Here is a 20,206-nt window from a genome sequence, read left to right as displayed (position 1 = left end):
ACCTCGTTAAACCAGAAATCAAACACTAGATGCAGGTTCCAAGCCTATTTTGATGTATATTGATATTTTTTTTTCCTTTTCAGGGTCGCTATGGCAACTGCATCTTCTCAAGTTCTGATTCCAGACATCAATTTTAATGATGCCTTTGAAAACTTTGCTTTAGATTTTTCTAGAGAAAAGAAACTATTGGAGGGGCTAGACTATTTAACAGGTGTGAATGTACTGTGCTTTCCTTCCCTTTTTATTTTTTCTTTTTGTACCTTTTTAGTCTAAAGTAAGCTGAAAAAGGAAAGATTTACGATGAGAATTTTTTAAATAAGCCTTTACATAACAGATGTACATAACCTTTTTAGAAAAGATAGGTATGTTTAGGTTTGGTATGGTTATGGGCCACATGTACTGTTTTAGAAAAACAATATATTTTAGTTCATGTTACATAAAAGAAAAGTGGACGTCTGGGGCACTGTGGCTCATTGGTAGAGACCTTGACCAATATTTCATATAGTGCAGACCACAGTAGCAGCAAAAAAAAGAGAGTTTTATCAAAACAAATTTGTCAAATTCATTTCTTTCAAAGTATCACGTTATTTCCCTGAGCTGTTAGGACTCAGGTTTAGTTTTTCAGATAAATTTTTTATGTAACAAATAGGTGTCAGAAGTGACAGCCTATAATTGTTAAACTGATTGAAATAAAGACTAATAAATACCCATGAAGAATACAAAGAAAGTAAAGGATGAAATCAGCTTGTTAAGAATGCTAGCTACTTTCTGGATTACTCAGTGGTCATTTCTTGAGAACAATCTAGGCACAGTAACTTTATTATTTGTAGCTATATTGTTATACCAATGCAACTGTTACTTGTTATCTACTTCATTCCAGACAGTACATATTAATGTTGTATCATTAATGTTTGTAACAAGTCTATATGGTAATGCCCATTTTACAGTGGGAAATTCTTATCAATTTGCATTTTAAATACTGTCAAACATCTAGGAAAAGATTATTTTGAAATAAAAATAGGTTGAATTCCATGCAACAAGAAAGCAGTATTTTGCTTTGCTATCTATGTGCGTGTTTTTACGGGCATTCTAGAAAAGTGGAGAAATCCTCGCAATTACTTAGTCTTATATATTTGCTACTAAAGTGGCTGGTGGTCTCAGCACATTGCTTCAGTCTGCATGGTTCTTGCCAAAGTTTGTCTGTTAAGATAATTTCTCCAGAGCTGGGGGTGTTGCTCAATGGTACTGTGCTTGTCTAGTATGGGCTTAATCCCCATGACTGAAAAAAAATTACAAGAAACAAAAACTACCTGTTCTGAAGAGACAAGGTATTTCCTTACCATTTTCTTTACGTCTTTTTTTTTTTTCAGCCCCAAACCCACCATCTATCCGAGAAGAACTCTGTACTGCCTCCCATGACACGATTACAGTGCACTGGATCTCGGACGATGAGTTCAGCATCAGCTCCTATGAGCTTCAGTACACCATATTCACTGGCCAGGCTAACTTCATCAGTAAGTCATGGTGTAGTTGGGGCCTGTGGCCAGAGATAAGGAAATGTAAGGAAGCAGTAAGCTGCTCAAGATTGGCCGGTGCGCCACGAGGCAAGTGTTTGTAAGACATGTGAGGTTGTTTAGTATAGATTTTCATAGACAGTGTAAGCTCCCCAGGGTATTGTAAAACATTACTGATGGCGACAAGCCACTTGTATATTTTCTTGCTGGGTAGTTACTGGGATCAGCCATCATGGTTTATGTAATCCATAGCCTTTTCTCAATCCATACCATGATCCAAAGTGCTGCTTCATATCTGTTCCTGGGTAGCTAAGTCACCATCATTCCATGTGTGGGAACCTCTCTCTCTCTGAGTCTCCTTCCACTTTATTATCATCATAAAATTATGTTCGCAGACCATCACTTCCTTTATCATACCTACTTGTGTTGATGAACATGTAGATCAGCCTTCTGCCCCTGTCATTCATCTCTTTAGCACTTCTGTATTTCCATAAAGAATTTCAGTAAATATAAAATCATGGAACAGCCAGCTACACTGGCTCATGCTGATAATCCCAACACAAAGGAGGTGGAGATAGTAGAATTGCAATTTCAAGGCCTGTGTCAGAAAGCAAAACAAAAGGCTGTATCAGTGGGTCATAGATAAAGATGTTTAAAAGGCTATTTATTCTTCGGCCCACATGTTAAGATGGTTTCACCTTCTGCTGAACTGGAGCAAGACCAGGCATAATAGGAACTGAACTGATTGATTGCCCTCGGTAGGCATTAAGCAGAAAGGTCCCCTCAGTTCATGGGAAGGAGGGGGTTGGGGTGAGAGCAAGCAATGGAAACAGTAATGACTTTTTCTGTCCCACCAGCCAGCTCTCAAATAATGACATGGAGATTTATTATTTAATAATTATGAAATCTTGGCCTTTAACTTAGGCTTGTTCTCAACTAGTTCTTATGACTTAAATTAACCCATATTTTATTAATCTATGTTCTATCACGTGGCGTTACCTCTCTTCCATCTTGAACCTCCTGTTTCCTCTCTGGGTCTCCCAAACCCCTATTATCTCTTCCTCCTTCTCTCTGACCAGAAGTCCCACCTATACCTCCTGCCTCTCTATTGGCCGTTCAGCTCTTTATTAAGCCAATCACAACAATATATCTCCACACAGTGTACAAATATCCCACAACAGGATCAAAGCTGAATTCAAGCAGTTGCATTTGCAAAGCTACAAATTAATATTTTCTTTTACTTTGCACTTTTCATTTATGTTTATCTTCACAGACCAACATGAATAGACTTTATTCAAATAAACCCTCCTTATAGGCTTTCTTTTCCTATTTGGTGACAAGTCATGGGCAGAATTCTGTTTTGTGACAGTAGTGGGGAGGACGGATAAGGGGATATTTGGGAGTAAAACATAAAAAAAAAACAACTTGCCTCATCCAGCTCCAATCTAAGCCACTTGAATCATGTAGCCATATGTTCCTGGGCATCTCTTCAGATTATGAAGTCACAAGCTCTAAGGCCTTACTACAAGTTTCTTCTTCCAGTTTCCTCTGTAAGTTCTGGAAGCCAGTGTCAAAGATCAGAACTATCCTTTACCTTTCTGATAGGGGAAGAGCAATCATCTCCCAGAAGTTGAGAATAGGTATGAGAGTGGACAAACTATGAATTATCACCTCTGTTCTCAATGCTATAGAGTCCTTCGTAAATGAAAGCCTAAAGAAGTTGCTACTGATGCTACTAATAATAAAGTTAATCGCACCTTAGAATTGGAATGGGTCCTCAAAGATAACTAGCCTAATCTTCTCTTCCACCAGATAAGTAGACATCTCTGCTTGAATGTTGCCAGTGAGGGCATGCTCATTTTCATGAAAACAGTCCATTTGATTGTTGGATAGCTATACATTATTTCCAGTACTTCCTTGGAAGAGGCCTGTTTCTCCTTGTAAATAATAAGGACAGAAGTAAAGCTGTGTGTGCATTCTGCTTTGCCATTTTCACACATAGTCTCTCATTTAGACCTCATGTGCTCTTAGCCTTCTAAAAGAGATTATATTGATTCAGATTTTAAATGTGAAGAAATTGGTGCTCAAGTCAAGTGAGAACAGAACTCCAAAATGATGGGGTTGAGATCCAAGCCTGTGACTGACTGCCAGACTTCAAGCTTGATGTTCCTTAATGAATCTTTTTGTGCCTCATTAACAAACTTATCCCATCTTTCACATAAGAGTTCCTCAGTTTTTTTTTTTTAGATAACCCATTTGTAACTAAAGTTAAACTTTTATGACTAAACAGTTTTAGTTCTTTTGATGCTCCTCGTACAATATGCTTTTCAGACCCTATCAGCATAGTATTCTTTTTATGGACAATCTTCTGTTGGTCAAAGTGCTTTTAAAATATGCTTTCTGTCAAAAGTGACTAAGTACTCCAAAAGTGGTTTGACTTCCCCAGAGGATAGATGAATCATGTCTTTTTTCCTCATCTAAGGCAGAGTCTCTTGTAGTTCAGGCTGGCCTTGAATCTGCTGTGTAGCCGAGAATCACTTTGAACTTCTGATTCTTCTGTCACCACTGCATGAGTGCTAGGATTGTAGGCATGTACTACCACATCTGGTTTTATGTAGTGCTGGAGAAGGAATCTAGAGCTCTCTTCACACCCGGCAAGCCCTCTATCAACTCAGGTGTGTCCCCAGTTAATGGATTATGTTTCTTGTGTGTTAGCCGCTTCCCTGTTGCTCTGTCTGTACGTTTTTGGCAGCCTCATTAACTACTGAAGGTTCCCAAGCATAATCTCCACTCAACTCACATTCAACACTTCAGAATTTATACCTATTACATTTTGTCTTGTTACCCTTTACTCTGCATCCCCTCATGCCCAGATCCTCTTAGATCTGGGTTCTACATTTGATTTTCCTCTCAGTCCTCCTGCCTCAGACTCCCAGAATACAGGAATAATAGGAATGTATCCCCCCTACCTGGTCAGAATTTTCATCTTGGTTGAAATTAAGCTAAAAGAGGTAGCTCTATCTCCTTTTAACTTTTCCCCTTGATTTGGGCTTTCTTACTACCACTTGTAAGATTTAAATGATCACATTCAGTAAGGTTTCAGGCCATACTCTAGTTGAATGAGAATTCCAACAGTTGTTTGTCTTCCTGGTTGCTACATTATCTTTATGGTTCAGGTTTTTTTTATTTTGTATTTTTATTTTGTATTTTTTCGCATTACTAGAACATTGAATACAAGCTCTGTCTGGTCAGGCAGTCTGTAACACATTGACTTTTCACTGATGCAGTTATCTCCATCACATATGTACACCCTGTTTGTTAAGTTTTCATATTTTGGCATTTCCCTTTGAATAAGCAGTGTGCTTTCATTACCATAATTCACTTGTAGGGCCCATCACACCTAGTCTTACTGACTTACACAATTGTTTTTTTTTTTTTTAGCTTTATAAACTTAGGAATGGTATCGAGGGAGATCGTTCAGTGGGTAAAGTGTGAGTACCTGAGTTCAGTCCCCAGAACCTATGTAAATGCATCCTAGCATGGTAGCACACTTACAATTTCAGTGCTGGGGGGTTGGAATGAGTAAATCCCTGGGGCTTGCTGCCCAGACAACCTGGCCTACTGGATTAGTTCCAAGCCAGTGAGACTCTATGTCAGAAAAAAAAAAGATAGTGCCTGAGATAGTGCCCAGGTTTGTCTTCTGTCCCACACACACACACACACACACACACACACACACACACACACACAGAGAGAATGATTTCAAAATTAAAGAAAAAATGCAATACCAGTACAAAGAACACCCTGTACTTATTACCCATATTTGCTTGCTGTTAATATTTTGCTTTTTCATCTGTTAGCATTATCTCCATTTTTGGAACCGTCAGAGAGTAATTTGCATCCATTACTTCTTTTAACCCCTAAATTCTTCAATGTAGATTTCTTATAAGGAAATATCTCCCTCAATACCATTCCTAAGTTTATAGAGATAAATAAAAATATATGTGAACATAACTCCCTTCATCCTGATGAGGACCTTTCCCAGAATCATAACTTTTGATTTTGTTTAATCAGAGCTATCTGTATGACCATTAGATTGGAACTGTCCATCTAAGCCCTGCGGGTGCTTTAGTGAGTGTCTACCTTAAGGCAATGATTACCTGTCTCCCTGAATCTAGCAGTATCAAATAATTTATCAGTGAAGGGTAATGTTCCTGAACCCTTCTTCCATCCATTCTTGACTGGTGGTAGGTCCACTCTTTTTTGTTTTGTTTTGGGGTTTGTTTATTTATTTAAGTTTATATGTATATGAGTGATAGCCTGAACATATACATGAGCACCATCCCTGGTGTTTGTGAGGCCAGAAGAAAGCATGAAATTCCCTAGAACTGGTGTTACAGAGAGTCATGAGCTCTCACTGGTCCATTCTTATGCAGACTCAGTGGCTGCATCCATACTTGCTATGAGTTCTGAGTACACTAGTTGAGTCTTGCCCAGAAGATGACGAGTCACAGCTTTGCTCTCTAGCTTCTGACTCTTACATTATTTCTGCCCTTTTTTCTACAAAGTTCCCTAATCCTTTATACATCTGTCAACTGTAAGAAATTTAATATCAGAAGCACGTGGATCTCTATGAGTTCAAAGCCAGCCTGGGCTACATAGTGAGATTCTGTCTCAAAAAAAAAATTAACAACCACATAATACTTTTATATAACTCAACATTTGTATTCAATGTTTGACAATTCAGTAATATTCATTATAATAGATAAAGAGCACAGCATTGACCTTGTTAATCTAGTCTTTAGCATTACATTTAATTATCATATATTTGGTTTTCTTTAGCCCAGTAGATTTCCTCAGCCCTCCTTTATCATTGATAATCTTTACCATTTAAAACAATGCCTATTTTCTAGGTGTGGTGGTACACATCAATAATTCCAGGCAGGAAGATTACAGTCTAGGACCAGCCTAGGCTACATAGGAAGACCCTGTCTTATTCTTTTTTTGTTTTTGTTTTTGTTTTTCGAGACAGGGTTTCTCTGTGTAGCTTTGGAGCCTATCCTGGCACTCACTCTGGAGACCAGGCTGGCCTCGAACTCACAGAGATCCGCCTGCCTCTACCTCCCGAGTGCTGAGATTAAAGGCGTGTGCCACCAATGCCTGGCTCCCTGTCTTATTCTTAACTTGAGTTTATCTGATACTTCCTCACAGTTTATATTCAGGTCATGCATTCCTTACTGTAATAATGCATAGATGATAGAATATAACAGTAACAGTATACTTCTTAGGATATCATATCTGGATGCATGCAGTGTCCATTTACATTACATTCTTAGTGCTAATTTTGATTACCTGACCAATGTTACCTGACATTTTAAAATTATGTATTTCTGTTTTTTTCTGCTACCAAGAAGCAGTCTGTATGGTGATGCTTTGAAACCATAAAAACATCCTGCTTCTTCATCAAACCCATGTCACCTCATTCTTACCCCCTATTGGGCATCAATTGATGATTTTTGTTCCATACAGTGTTTATACGATGGTTGTGAAATGACAGTTTTCCAGCTGAGCACTCTTTCCCACACTTATAAATTGTTACTCAATATTCTTCTGTGTAGCAAGAGCCTCTTCCTATTTCATATTTTTATTTTATTCATCAGTAGAGACATGTGGATGCATTTTCATCAATGATTTAGAATTTTTTAGTACCTTCATTTTTCTTGTGTAAATGTCCCAGATTTAATCAGTGAGAGCCTTTCAAGGCAATTCCGTGGTTTGTATGATATTTTCCTGTGAGCATATTGTTTTGCTTTCTGGCCAAACAAAAATATTGTAGACTCATTTTAACTTTATCCTGCCCAAACCTTCAAGTCACCTGTTTTCCTGGGAGCCTTGGTTACTTTTAGTAGGACAGTGATATTAGAAACTAAAGCCTTAGTGTACACACACACACACACACTATACTAAATTATTACCCTTCTGTTGCTGTGATAAAGCATCATGACAATAGCAACTTACAGAAGAAGAGTTTATTTGGGCTTATGATTCCAGTGGCTTGGAGTCTATGATGGCATAGCTAAGGCATAGTAGCAGGAACATCGGGCTGATAACTCACATCTTGAACGGAAACAGGAAGCAGAAAGAATGAACTATGAATGACACATGGCTTTTAAAAACTCCAGTGACACACTTCTTCCAATCATACCTCCTAAACCTATCCACACAGTGCTACCAATGAGGGACTAAGTATTCAAGCTTCTGAGCCTATGGGAAGCATTCTTATTAAAACCACCACATATCCATATGTACATAATCTACATATGTGTACATCTATATGCAAAATTGGAAACATGTATAATTGCCTGCTAGAATCTATGTGGGATTGGTTACATGACCTTTTGAGGATCCCAGAATCTGTCAAGGCTCAAATCCCTACATAAAATGGTGTAGTATTTGCATATAATCTATAGCCATCTTCCTGTATACTTTAAATCATTTCTAGACTATATTTCCTCTTAAAGTATAAATTCTGTAAATAGTTATCTTACTGTTTAGGGAATAGCATGGAAAAAGGACTATTTTTAGCCTCAGACATCTTGGCATATTTAGGGAGGCTAAGGCTGAGGTTGAATGATCGTGAATTTGAGGACAGCCTAGTCTATATAGGGAATTCAGGCTAGCCTGGGCTCCATGGTAATGTCCTGTCTCAAATCTTGAAATCTGTACTTTGTTTGGGTTGGAGAGACAGCTTAGTGATTAAGAGTACCAGCTATTGTTAACTGAGGACCCCGAATAATTTTCCAGCACTCATATGGCAGCTCACAACTGTCTGTGAGTCCAGTTCCAGGGGATCTGACACTCCCTTCTAGACTCTGTGGGTGCTGCGTACACTTTGTGCACTTATATACATGGAGGCAATACACCCATAAAATAAATTAATCTTTTTTAAACACCTTAAAATCTGTAGTTGATTGAATCATTAATTGCAGAATCCACAGATAAAGAGGGCTAACTGCATATTTTAGAAATCATACAGTGTTGTGTGAGAGGCTTTTCCTGAGGACACAGACACAGACACAAACACAGATACAGACACAGACACAGACACACACACACACACACACACACACACACACACACACACACACACACACACAGAGACACACACACACACACACACACACACACACACACACACACACACACACACACACACACACACACACACACACCACACACACACACACACACCACACACACACACACACACACACACACACACACACACACACACACACACACACACACACACACACACACACACACACACACACACACACACACACGAAAGGGAACTCACAATAGACAAAAGATGATTGCACCAAAGTCCAACTTGCTGAACCAATGAGTTTTTATTGGAGTAACTTAGAAGAGTATGGGTAAAAGGTTACTTGAAAAACCAGGGATAGCTCAAAAGAGCAACTTTATCACCAAAAATCCCACCCTGACATGGCTCATGACTTAGGAAAATTGCAACTCTGGAGTTCTTAGCACAGTTTTCAGGCAGTTCAGTGGTTTCTCCTCCACACCTTGGCTGGTCAGTCTCCTCCCCCAGAAGTTGTTTACTCCTATAAAACTGTTCCATTTCCCCAGAGGGGTGATGTTTTGTTTATCTCCTGGGTCTTATGAGCCTCCTTCCATCTCCTGGAAGGAAAGTTTGAATGAGTTGAAAACTGCCAGACGACGTGCAGCCACATCAGGTTTGCCCAATTCTAATTCATCTCCCTAAGTTCTTTCTTGCCTCCTCTCATTCCATATGTATGTTCTTTTCTCCACGGTACGATTCCTGGGTCTCAACAACATCAGTACATTATCCTGTCATATGTCTAAAATATTTTCAGAATTGATTTGCTCAGGGGCTGAGGATGTGGCCGAGCACATAAACAGTGCTCCCCTCAACTGCATTTTTTATGGTCATTATTCCTTTAAAATGTAGTGGCTTTAATTTGTTTTAGTTTGCCTTTAGTTAGGCCCATCTTTTCTGTTTTTTTTGTTTTTGGTGGTGATTTGAATTTAACTTGTTGAATTATATGTGTTTTTCAAATTTGAAGTTGGATTTATTGGTTTAATTTTAATGAAAAGTTCTTTAAAAGGGAAAATATGCAAAGAGTATACTCAGAGAATTATCCTTTTCTCTGGTATCCCTTTTACCTTTGTAAGTGACAAACTTTATTATTTTCTAGGTTGTCCATTGTTTCTGTAAATCCAGGAAAATAGTATGATTTATTATACATTTCCCTTGAAAATGCTATATAATACATATGGTTTTTCATAGAGTTTTTCAGTTGACTATATTGGAAATCATTCTCCACTAGCTCAGAGAGTATCCTCCTCAATCTTTTTTTTTTTTTTTTTAAATAGCTACATGGTACTTCACTGTGAAGAATATTTGTAGCTGTTATTTTTTTTAAAAAAATTGGGACACCCTGTAGTTTCCTCTATGTGATAAAAGTTCTTCTGTTCTTTGTTGCTCATACTGTCCAATGATGATACACTTAGATCAAAGCTTTGTCGTGGCCCTTATCCTTTTTTTCACAAGTCATGTAATATCTCAACCAATTCGTGGTGCTATTTCTCTAGTACATCTTTTTGTTCCCGATTATGATTTTTGTTTCTTTGGTTGGTTTTTTGTTTGATGTATTGAGACAGCCTTGACTGAGCTTAGAAGTTGCTCTATAGACAAGGCTGACCTTGAACTCCTGATCCTCCTGCCTCTACATCTCAGGTGCTGGGTTTTCAGTTATATACCACCATCCCCAGTTTACATTTTGCTTTCTAGTTCTAATTTAGGCCTTTCTACCTATCTCAAATTAATTATAAATCTTTTGATAAAATCCCTTGTAAAATACAATGCTTTCTAATTTCTAATCTCACTAAATCCTTCATTAGAGCTGTATGAAAATGACTAAATTTGGTCCCCATTTTCTTTGTCCCTTCCTCCCCCTCTACTTGAAGAAAGTAGAATTGTGTTTTGAAATGGTATAGCAATTGAGAAACAGATAAGAGGAGACAGAAGCAAAAAAAAAAAAAATCAAGAGAATAGAGCGTCAGCAATCATTTTACTGAAAGCTAGCCAAATACTTGCTTTTAACTACATATATTTCCCTCCGTTTAAGTTAATATTTGTAGTCTCAAGATTGTTTTTAAAAACAAAGCATTCTTGAGTCCCTTTGCCATGCTTGGGAAGAAAAAAAAATCTTTTGGACAATAATATAATTGTGGACCACTTGGCCCCAGATGAATACCGGAATCAAGCGAGGAAGAGCTAAAATCATGTCCCATCAGAGCAAACAGATTGGGTCCTGCTTTGTCATGTCATCTTGACTTCTTTTTGAGTCCAGCGAATTAAGAAGTAAGGGTGCAGATGAGGTGGGAAAGCAGAGTGATATAGGTCTGAAATCTTACAGGGACAAAGGGTTATGTAGAGTCATTCATCCCCCCCCCACACCAGTGATGTAGTGCCCAGATCACTGGTGTAGGATACAAAGATCAGTGTTCTACTTAGAACACCATCTATGAGCATGGGCAAATCACTTTCCTTCCATCCTTGTTTGCCCTGTGAAATGAAGGACATTCATGCCTAGGTGGCCTTTCTGCTCTGAGTTTTCATGTTGCTGAGCTCTGTACAGGAACTTTTTGGTCCATGCAAGGCCAGACTGACTTCTCACAGAAACAGACTTCAGCAGTAAAGATCCAGAGAGTCCATAATTGTGAGGATTCTGCTATTTGGAATAGTGACCATTCTTGTGTTCTTTGGCAGAAAAATGATAAAAATTAGCTTTGATCAGTGGTTGCTAGGTGCCAGAAGCCTGGCACACGTCTAAGTGTATGGCAAATAAATAATGAAATCATAAGCGCTGGTTCATCTCATTGTATGTTTCAAGGCTCAGAAGAAAACAAAATGAATTCACGTGGGTGGGTTATAATAGATTTTCGGTGTTTTCCTTTTAATCCTGTTTTTTTTTTCCCTGTTGACTGATGCCTTTGTCTTCTCCACTTCACAGGCCTGTACAATTCAGTGGATAGCTGGATGATTGTGCCCAACATTAAACAGAACCATTACACAGTGCATGGACTCCAGAGTGGGACACGCTACATCTTTATTGTGAAAGCCATAAATCAAGCGGGCAGCCGGAACAGTGAACCCACCAGGCTAAAAACAAACAGTACGTTTTGGAGATTCTAGAAGGAAAGACCAGCTTTCCTCTCTGTGCCAGGGAGGACAGTTAGCCTGAGAGACTCCCCCATTATAATGTGTGAGAGCAGTGGCTCTGAGTGGAGGAGCTTTACTGTTATGCTTGGTCTATGGGATTTGTTGGTACCCATGGATGTTTGTGGCCTAAGATATATAGAATAGCTTGTGGCCTAGAAAGAAGTTAGGGAAGGGTTTTTCTCTGCCTTCCACCCCTGGGTCCTATGCTTGGGAGAAAAATTCAGTTAAAGAGTTGTTTCTTATGACGATCTACAAAGCTCTACCATAGAGAAGCCCTATCGGTTAGGAATGTTCTCGGTCACAACTGACACAGTTTAACAAGTATTTCCAAGTAGCTTAAGTTACTAGTTGTTTTAGTTAGTTTGTTTGTGTTTAAACATACATAGCAAGAAGTTTGAGGGCAGCCTGATCATGGCTAGTATAGCAGCTCTGAGATCTCATGGAAGGTTGGAGCTCCTTCTTTGTGCATTGGTTTACCCACAAGGTCGAAAGATGGCCAGTGCAACTGCTGATGTCATAGTTCCCTTACTAGGAAGAAGGGAAAAGTTGGTAATCTTTTAATTAGGAAACAGAAGCTTAACTGGAAATTTCTTCCAGTCTCTTTGACTTCAGTGTCCTTCTTATTAGCTGTCCCTAGCAGCAAGGAAGGCTGGAAGACTGAGTGAGAGAGAGAGAAAAAAATAAGTAATGGATACTGTATTAGCACACAGTGTCTGTTACAGAGGCATATTGTGTACTAAATCTCTTGCCCTAACCAGCACCGGGGGCCTGGGACAGTGTTTTTGGCATAGGGTTATGAGTTTCTGCAGCAAAGCACATGTTATCTTTCATCATCGACCATGGAGCAGTCACTGTAACAAAGTCGACTAATGACACGCACTCTCCAATTAGAAAGCCAACATCTCCGGTTGCTGAGCTCTTCTCAGTTTTTCTTTAGTGATCAATGGCCTCATTAACACAAGCTTTTCTACCTCAAACATTGCAACACTCTTTTAAAAAATCTACCCACATCCCCACCCACTCACTGAAATAAACCAAAGTACCAAACATATTTGAGGATGTGAGACTTTGAGTGGTCCCTTTTAGTTTCATAACATATGATGGGAATACTTTACTAGCTCCCATGTGCTTGGACTCTGGCTTCCAGCATAGCACTCATATGAGAGCCCCACATTTTTCACACAGATGGAAAATAATGCCTGAATGAAGGTTATTTTAGGGGAGGAATGACTTGTATTCTGACTTAATTGCAAAGTGTGCCATCTTGCCTGCTTCCTTAATATAATCCAAACTCCAGCTGACCTGCACTTAGCGAAGGATCACCGTCATGTTGAGGATCCTCTGCTAATGATGGTCCCGGAGGGAAAGGCACAGTTCTTAAATCCTTGATCATGCTTTCCCCCTTTCCTCTACTTTTTTTCAGGCCAACCCTTTAAACTAGATCCCAAAATGACTCACAAGAAGTTGAAGATCTCCAATGATGGATTGCAGATGGAGAAGGATGAAAGCTCTCTGAAGAAAAGCCATACCCCAGAGAGATTTAGTGGCACTGGGTGTTATGGGGCAGCAGGAAATATATTCATTGACAGTGGCTGCCACTACTGGGAGGTAGTCATGGGTTCTTCAACATGGTGAGTGGCTATTTTTTTCTTTCCTTGTCCCAGCTTCTCTGCTGTTAGGTTCCTAGGAGATTCAATTCTACCGCACAGCTAAAATACCAATAAGTCAAGGTTAAGAGATATATGATAGGCACCAGTGCTAGAAAACTTGGCCAGCTTTTAAAAGATAAAAATCATGGAAAATATAGTGGGCTAGGAGCTGAAGTGCTGTATCACTCTAATTGCTGGCTTTACAAGATCTGATGATAATTAGCATTATGCCTGTAAATATAAATGTTTTAAGGAAGAAGCACAGTGAGTCACTCGTAGGTCCTAAATAATGTCTAACACAACTCATATCATCCATAAATACTTTTCTGTCTTCTCCTCCACTGTCTCAGGTATGCAATTGGTATCGCCTACAAATCAGCTCCAAAGAATGAGTGGATTGGCAAGAATGCCTCTTCCTGGGTCTTCTCCCGATGCAACAGTAACTTCGTGGTGAGACATAACAACAAGGAAATGCTTGTGGATGTGCCCCCACAGCTGAAGCGTCTAGGTGTCCTCTTGGATTATGACAACAACATGCTGTCTTTCTATGACCCAGCTAACTCGCTCCATCTCCACACTTTTGATGTGACCTTCATTCTTCCAGTTTGTCCAACATTCACAATCTGGAACAAATCCCTCATGATCATGTCTGGCTTGCCTGCCCCAGATTTTATTGATTACCCTGAGCAGCAGGAATGCAACTGCAGGCCTAAAGAATCCCCCTATGTGTCTGGGATGAAAGCTTGCCATTAAATGGCAAGAGAGCATGTAATTCACTGGCTCTCCACTTCAGCATTTCTTCCCCTCTTGAGCCGCCATTAGTGTTCCATATGTGAGATACAAAATACAGTTCATTGGAAGCACCCTAAATAACTAGATATTGTAGATTTAATTTTTTGTGCATTAAAGCTTATGTTTGGATTCATGTATTGAGTTACTCAGAACAAATGATCTGAATAGTCTGGGTTCATGACATTGGGGAAGAATTTTAGAGAATATCTCTGTCATCATTGGGAAATTAAAAATTCCCAGTGGTTTGAGAGTATAAATGAAATTGGAAAGAATTAGCCTTTCTAGCAGTGGCTAGGTGGACCAGATGGAATTTGCACAGTTTCAAATTATCATATTTGTCACTTTTTAATAAACTAACAATCAAGGTGTTATGAGAATATCATACATGTGTATATATAATATATAAAATGACTGAATTCATTTTATGAGCAAAATGGCATAGATCATTTTATCTATTACATATATACGATAAACCTTAATTTGTTCATTTAAGTGAGAGATATATTGAAAAGGAAAATGAATTATACTGTCCATTCTTATCCCCTAGATGAAACATCACAGTAGACTGGTGTTTTTCTCTTCTTACCTTTTAGCCTTTCTTCCCAGACCCCCTCCTGTCACACATAAAAACACATGCAATCAAGACACAGGGAGTGAGAAGAGCTCTTGGTTAGATTAGGAGAGCTCTGTGGACAAGATTGCTTAAGAGATGCTACTGCTACATTGAAAATTGATTCTGGTCTAGTGTGCTGTGTAGCATAATTTCATTGATATTATTTAATAGAGGAGATTTATTTGAATTATTAAAAATTGTCATAGAATATTTCAAAGAAATATAGTTTTGTTACTCTCAAATACATAGTTACTAGACTTACGCTAAAAAATAGAGTTGCATAATGGAGGTTCCTCAGAATTCGCCTTACTTGATCAGTAAGAATAGTGTTACAGGTTCAACAACTATATGAGTCCAAATGTACTTGTATTTTCAGATGAAGCTCTCCTGAAATGCTGTTTTCATCAATAGGATCAATACTCATTCTTGTGTGATTTTGTTTACATTATTCATTCACTTAGCATCCCCTTCATGACAACATAAATTCTATTCTACTTGTCATCACACTAGTTAACAGGAACCGAGGTTCATGGTTTGTGATTTCACCAATTATTTTTGCAGAGATTGGAAATGCCAGAGAAATAGAGCCTTATACCAGGAGCAAAGTCCATTCCTTGGTAGTTGTAAAATGATTACTATTATGTAGTTGTAAAGTGATAGTAGTAGTCATTGCCTGGATTGTATGAAGCCTTGCTGCAGTGTCAAGTGTTTCCCCTGCTTTCTACCAGCATGGTGGATTCTTATTTATTAATTTGTTCAATGAGCTATTAGATGCCACACTACTGCTGCAAGAGTGCACATATCACTAAAATGCAGTCCTTGCTGTTAAATGACTCACTCTTACTCACAAAAGACAACATATCTCTGTAAATCCCACCAAGTAACACATAGATTGTTTGCTTATCTACCATGAAAAGCGAGATCAGTGCTGAACAAAAGGAAGGCTCAGATTTACATGTCAAGTGACAGCATCAGTTTCTTTGGCTTTCAGTATCATCTGTACCTTACAGCTGACTCATCAGGGAATGAGCAACTTCAGTAAAGCTCAGAAGTGCTGTAACAAGCATGTGGTATTAGAAAGCTCCCAGCCTGGAGACTGAGATAGTCCTAGCTTCTCTGCCATTTACCTAGCAATGTGACCTCAGGAAAGTACTTTTCAGAGTCTGTTTCCACTTCTGTAAAATGATTCTTATTTTATAAGGCTGGAGCAAAGGTTTTAAAATGGAGTTGCCTAGCACAGCACCTGGCATTCACTCTATGTGCCACCAACATTCCTTTCTTCTCCAACACCATTCATTTATTTTTTGTATCCTTTGAAGTTTTAGTTCTAGGAACAAAGCTTTAGTCCCCATTCTACTTTTGACTGCACCCTGGGACTACCTTTCCCTTCTTCTCTCAGTTATCTAGTGACCTCTCAAACTGGCTTATGTGGCCCTCTGTGGCACTCCCTGAGCACACTGAACACCCCGTCTCAGCAATAATCACATTGTATGGTAGTATTTCTTAGAATGTCATTTTCAGAATGCCGTCCTCAGAAGGCCCATTTTAGAGCCACCCTTAGTGATTTGTTCTTTAAAACAATTGATACTTGGCCCCTAATCCTGATCCACTAAATTAGACTATCTGGGGACATAAACTTACATTTGTGACAAGCTTCTCAGGTGATTCTGATTCACACAAAAGTTTAATGTATAATTATTCTCTTCCTGACTAGAGTGGGAATACCTTGAGGGTAAGGACTGTGACTTTTGTTACTGTTGTATTTTTAATGCCCAGCACAGTGTCTAGAGCAAAGTAGTTGCCTGGCTAATGTTTGTTGAAAGAATGTATGACTGAACAAATGAATAATCAAAATTGCTCTGTTTGACTATGATGTCCATTAGTGGTATTTGTTATTCTTGGACAAGCTGGTTACTTATTTAGTCTGTATTGATATTAGTTTCTAAATGTATCAGGGCTTATACATACAAATGAACACTGTTCCAAATTGGCAGTTATCATAAAGAATTGTCTTTGGAGCATGTGGTACCATTCTCCCAATAACATTTCATGTTTTCATGAACTTCAGTGAACTTTGTTGTTCTTTGAAGGTGGATTTAAGTTTTCATTATAGGCAGAGATAAGCCTACTGAAATAGGCTACTGAAATATAAACTGGGAAATTAAATAGGGTTTGTGGTAAGCAATGAAGCTTGCCCCTGAAATCCCAACTTCTGAGGCACATAATTGAAATGCTTTCCAAGGAACAACATGGTGGCAAATCACTCAGAGGGCTATGATGGGTTCCAGATATTTGCTTCAGTAAACTTAAGGACTTTCATAAAATACTGGCAATGGCAGGGACCAGAGGCTACCACTAGCTAAAGCCAGTTGCACAAATGGAACATGACCTACATTTACCATCATCAAGAAATGTGATTCAATAAATGTGGTTGTTGTTGCTTTACTCGATCTAACTATTCAGAACTTTTTTCTCCTAGAAAATTATTTTCTGTCTGCAATTTATGCTTGTTTCCACTTTTTATATTGTCTTGTTGAAGAAAGCACAAAATAAAGCTAAGCTTGTTTTGAGAATACGAAAGAAAATTTAATGCCACATTGATGTTCTTGCTACTTGTAAGAGTAACTGCATCTGGCTGTGTTTTATTATGTAATTCCATTGTGTGTCTTTGGATGCAGTGAAGTTCATATTGCAACAAAATCACTTATATATGCTTTTCAGCTCAAGCATTCTAGGTGAATTTTCTCAGCTTACATGGTTTACATATTTGTATATGACTACCTGGATGGATCAATTTATGGATGGACTTTTAAATAAGCTCAGTTGCTGAAATCCCTTCTTTCAAGGAATGGAGAATGTGAGGCAGGTAGACATGAACCACTCCCACAATTATTTGTAGCTCCTTAAGCCAATTCCAGCCTGAGAGTCATTGGGCTGTATTTGGCTGCGCATTACAAGTTGGCCAGATTTATTGCCATCAGGTTAGGCAAAACTGCCTTTTATGATGTGGTCTGCCAGCTTCAGAAATATGCTGTGTTATTGTTATTGGCTAGAATATTTATTAGACTATTGTTGGACTATTTTTTATCAAATGCTTTACCCCAGGCTTGTTTGTACTGGGAGCTCTGGACTAATAGTGTCTCTCCTAGTGACAGAAATACGAGCATCTGTGGATTACACAGTCTCACCCCTCTCTAAAGATCCCAACCCATCCAAAATGCTATATTATGAATTAAATAAATATATATGTATTCATGAGTTGTTGATTGTCTCTCATTGGAATTTATTTGGGGAAAGCACTAAATGGAAGATGAGTTGCCAGAATTGGGTAAGTGGCTCAGGGAGTGGTGTGTGTGTGTGTGTGTGTGTGTGTGTGTGTGTGTGTGTGCATGCGTGCACCAGCAATAATATAGAGATCTCATCAAGTAAAGATCTAGGATGTTCTAAATTTTCGGTCCAATCATGAAGACTTTGGTTTTAGGATAAGGATATAGTCAAAATATCTAAAGAAATGAAGGTCGAAGGTCCAAGAGAATGTGATCCATCTAGCTTCAGATATTGTGGTAGAAGGCAGGAATTAAAGAACAGTTAACATCCCACTGCTAGAATCCATTAGTTAAGACCAGAACATGAACACAATTAAGTGAGATGACTGACCGACTTACTGTTAAACATCTGGCCTATAGGAGGAAAGGAGGACCTGGGAGAGTTAAAAGGCTCCTTGGGCCTGGATTGGACATATCCTTTTCAGAGCTGCCATTGCACTGAGACTGAAAGGTCATGCATGCAATGTGGAGTGAACATGAAGGGTAATAAAGAAATGGATTGAAGAAGCTCAAACGCAAGGGAGTTAATCCACAAAGGAGACAAGACTTGAAACACTATGAGTTTAATAGCCTGTTAGTAGCCTGAGTGAGTACCAAATATGAGGGTGGTGTTGTCTGCAACTAAGGTTTTGATAAAGTGTGTGTGTGTGTGTGTGTGTGTGAGAGAGAGAGAGAGAGAGAGACAGAGACAGAGACAGAGACAGAGACAGAGAGAGAGAGAGGCTTTTGCTTTTTGGAAAGGCCAGCTTCATTCAGTGTGATAGTAGAAAAAGCAAGCGTCCTTCATGTCCCTCACGTCCCTCATGACCCCCTACCTAGGAACAGAATCGTTCTCAGAGTGTCAGTGAAATTGTGCCATACATGGTTGAGCAACATATATGACATGATAGCTAATGAGAATGGTTCTTTCTCTATGAATTTCTAGCAGGGAGGATCAAAGTGGTCTTTTATTTATTTATTTATTTGTTTATTTTGGTTTTTCGAGACAGGGTTTCTCTGTGGCTTTGGAGGCTGTCCTGGAACTAGCTCTTGTAGACCAGGCTGGTCTCGAACTCACAGAGATCTGCCTGCCTCTGCCTCCCAAGTGCTGGGATTAAAGGCGTGTGCCACCTAAAGTGGTCTTCTTATAACTGTTGGGCACAACATACAAGTATACACTTGTGACTTGTTTGGTCTGATCATTTAAGAAACATTTACCCCATGGCCCTCCTCTGGCCAGGATCTGTGTTGATGTACATGGCTCCTGTTACCATTGAAACCCAGGATATGGGTGGCCACATGGGGCCATATTGGTGTTCAAGAGCTATGCTGCCTCTAGAGCCTTGGTGACACCTGGGTCTGAGCTACTGTCTAGGGTCATGTCTGGGTTTGTGATTCTGCTGCACTTGATGTCTGTGGCCCATGTTAGCACAGGGGGCCATAAGAACCATGCATGATGAAATCTGAGGGCCAGGCTGAGCCAGCCTTGGGAAAGCTTGTCCTGTCCCTTACTGGATATTGTAGCAAGAGAGCTGGCTCTGACCCTCACAGAAGTGCTGGCATCAGAGAGCTGACCCCTTGCACCCGGGAGAGATGGCCCCACCCCTCACTATGGGCAAGGGAGAACAGACCCTGATGGCCTGGGCCTAGGAGAGCTGGCTCTAGTCCTCGACTGAGTGGTTGGCCCCAATGGCAGGGTCTGACCAGCTCAACTGCCACCCAGGCCCATATCCAGGGACTTGGGTTGGCCCACCCTAATATCTCCCCCATCGATGACCTGCTGGATAGCTCCTAGTCCTTAGGAGCTATACCTGCAGGATCTCCATGACTTGAGTTTCAGAGAAGGTCTGGTAAGGATGGTGTGCCAGAGGCCTTGAATCAGACCAATGACTTATTGCTTAAACATTTGCAAGTAAAGCTGATGGGACAGGAGGGTATTCAGCACGATGCACTTTGGCTCACAATGCCAGAGGGATGAATGGGGAGGTATTGAAAGGGCAGGAAAGATGGAGGAGTGAGGTGGGTTTTTGGGAGGTGGAGGCAGGAGAATCAGCTCAAGA

The 20,206-nt window shown here is 39.5% G+C and overlaps 1 protein-coding gene across 3 annotated transcripts in view; it reads left to right on the top strand.

Annotated features, from left to right (window-relative positions):
- The window catches only part of Mid2 (midline 2), a 96,989-nt gene extending 78,887 nt beyond the window's left edge, over window positions 1-18,102 (top strand). The window contains exons 5-9 of one of the 3 annotated variants that reach the window (XM_035449971.1): window positions 84-211; window positions 1,371-1,604; window positions 11,579-11,740; window positions 13,211-13,418; window positions 13,787-18,102. In XM_035449971.1, coding sequence (XP_035305862.1) covers window positions 84-211; window positions 1,371-1,604; window positions 11,579-11,740; window positions 13,211-13,418; window positions 13,787-14,189 — 1,135 coding nt within the window. In that variant the 3' untranslated portion in view covers window positions 14,190-18,102. The remainder of the gene's footprint in view (window positions 1-83; window positions 212-1,370; window positions 1,605-11,578; window positions 11,741-13,210; window positions 13,419-13,786) is intronic. The other 2 variants (XM_027433598.2, XM_027433599.2) reach the window with 2 other exon arrangements.
- The last annotated feature ends 2,104 nt before the right edge of the window (window positions 18,103-20,206 follow it).

Source organism: Cricetulus griseus, chromosome X (genome assembly GCF_003668045.3).
Source record: "Cricetulus griseus strain 17A/GY chromosome X, alternate assembly CriGri-PICRH-1.0, whole genome shotgun sequence".
Lineage (NCBI taxonomy): Eukaryota > Metazoa > Chordata > Mammalia > Rodentia > Cricetidae > Cricetulus > Cricetulus griseus.
Note: the sequence above shows the minus strand (reverse complement) of the source record. Positions and strands in the feature narration are given on the sequence as shown.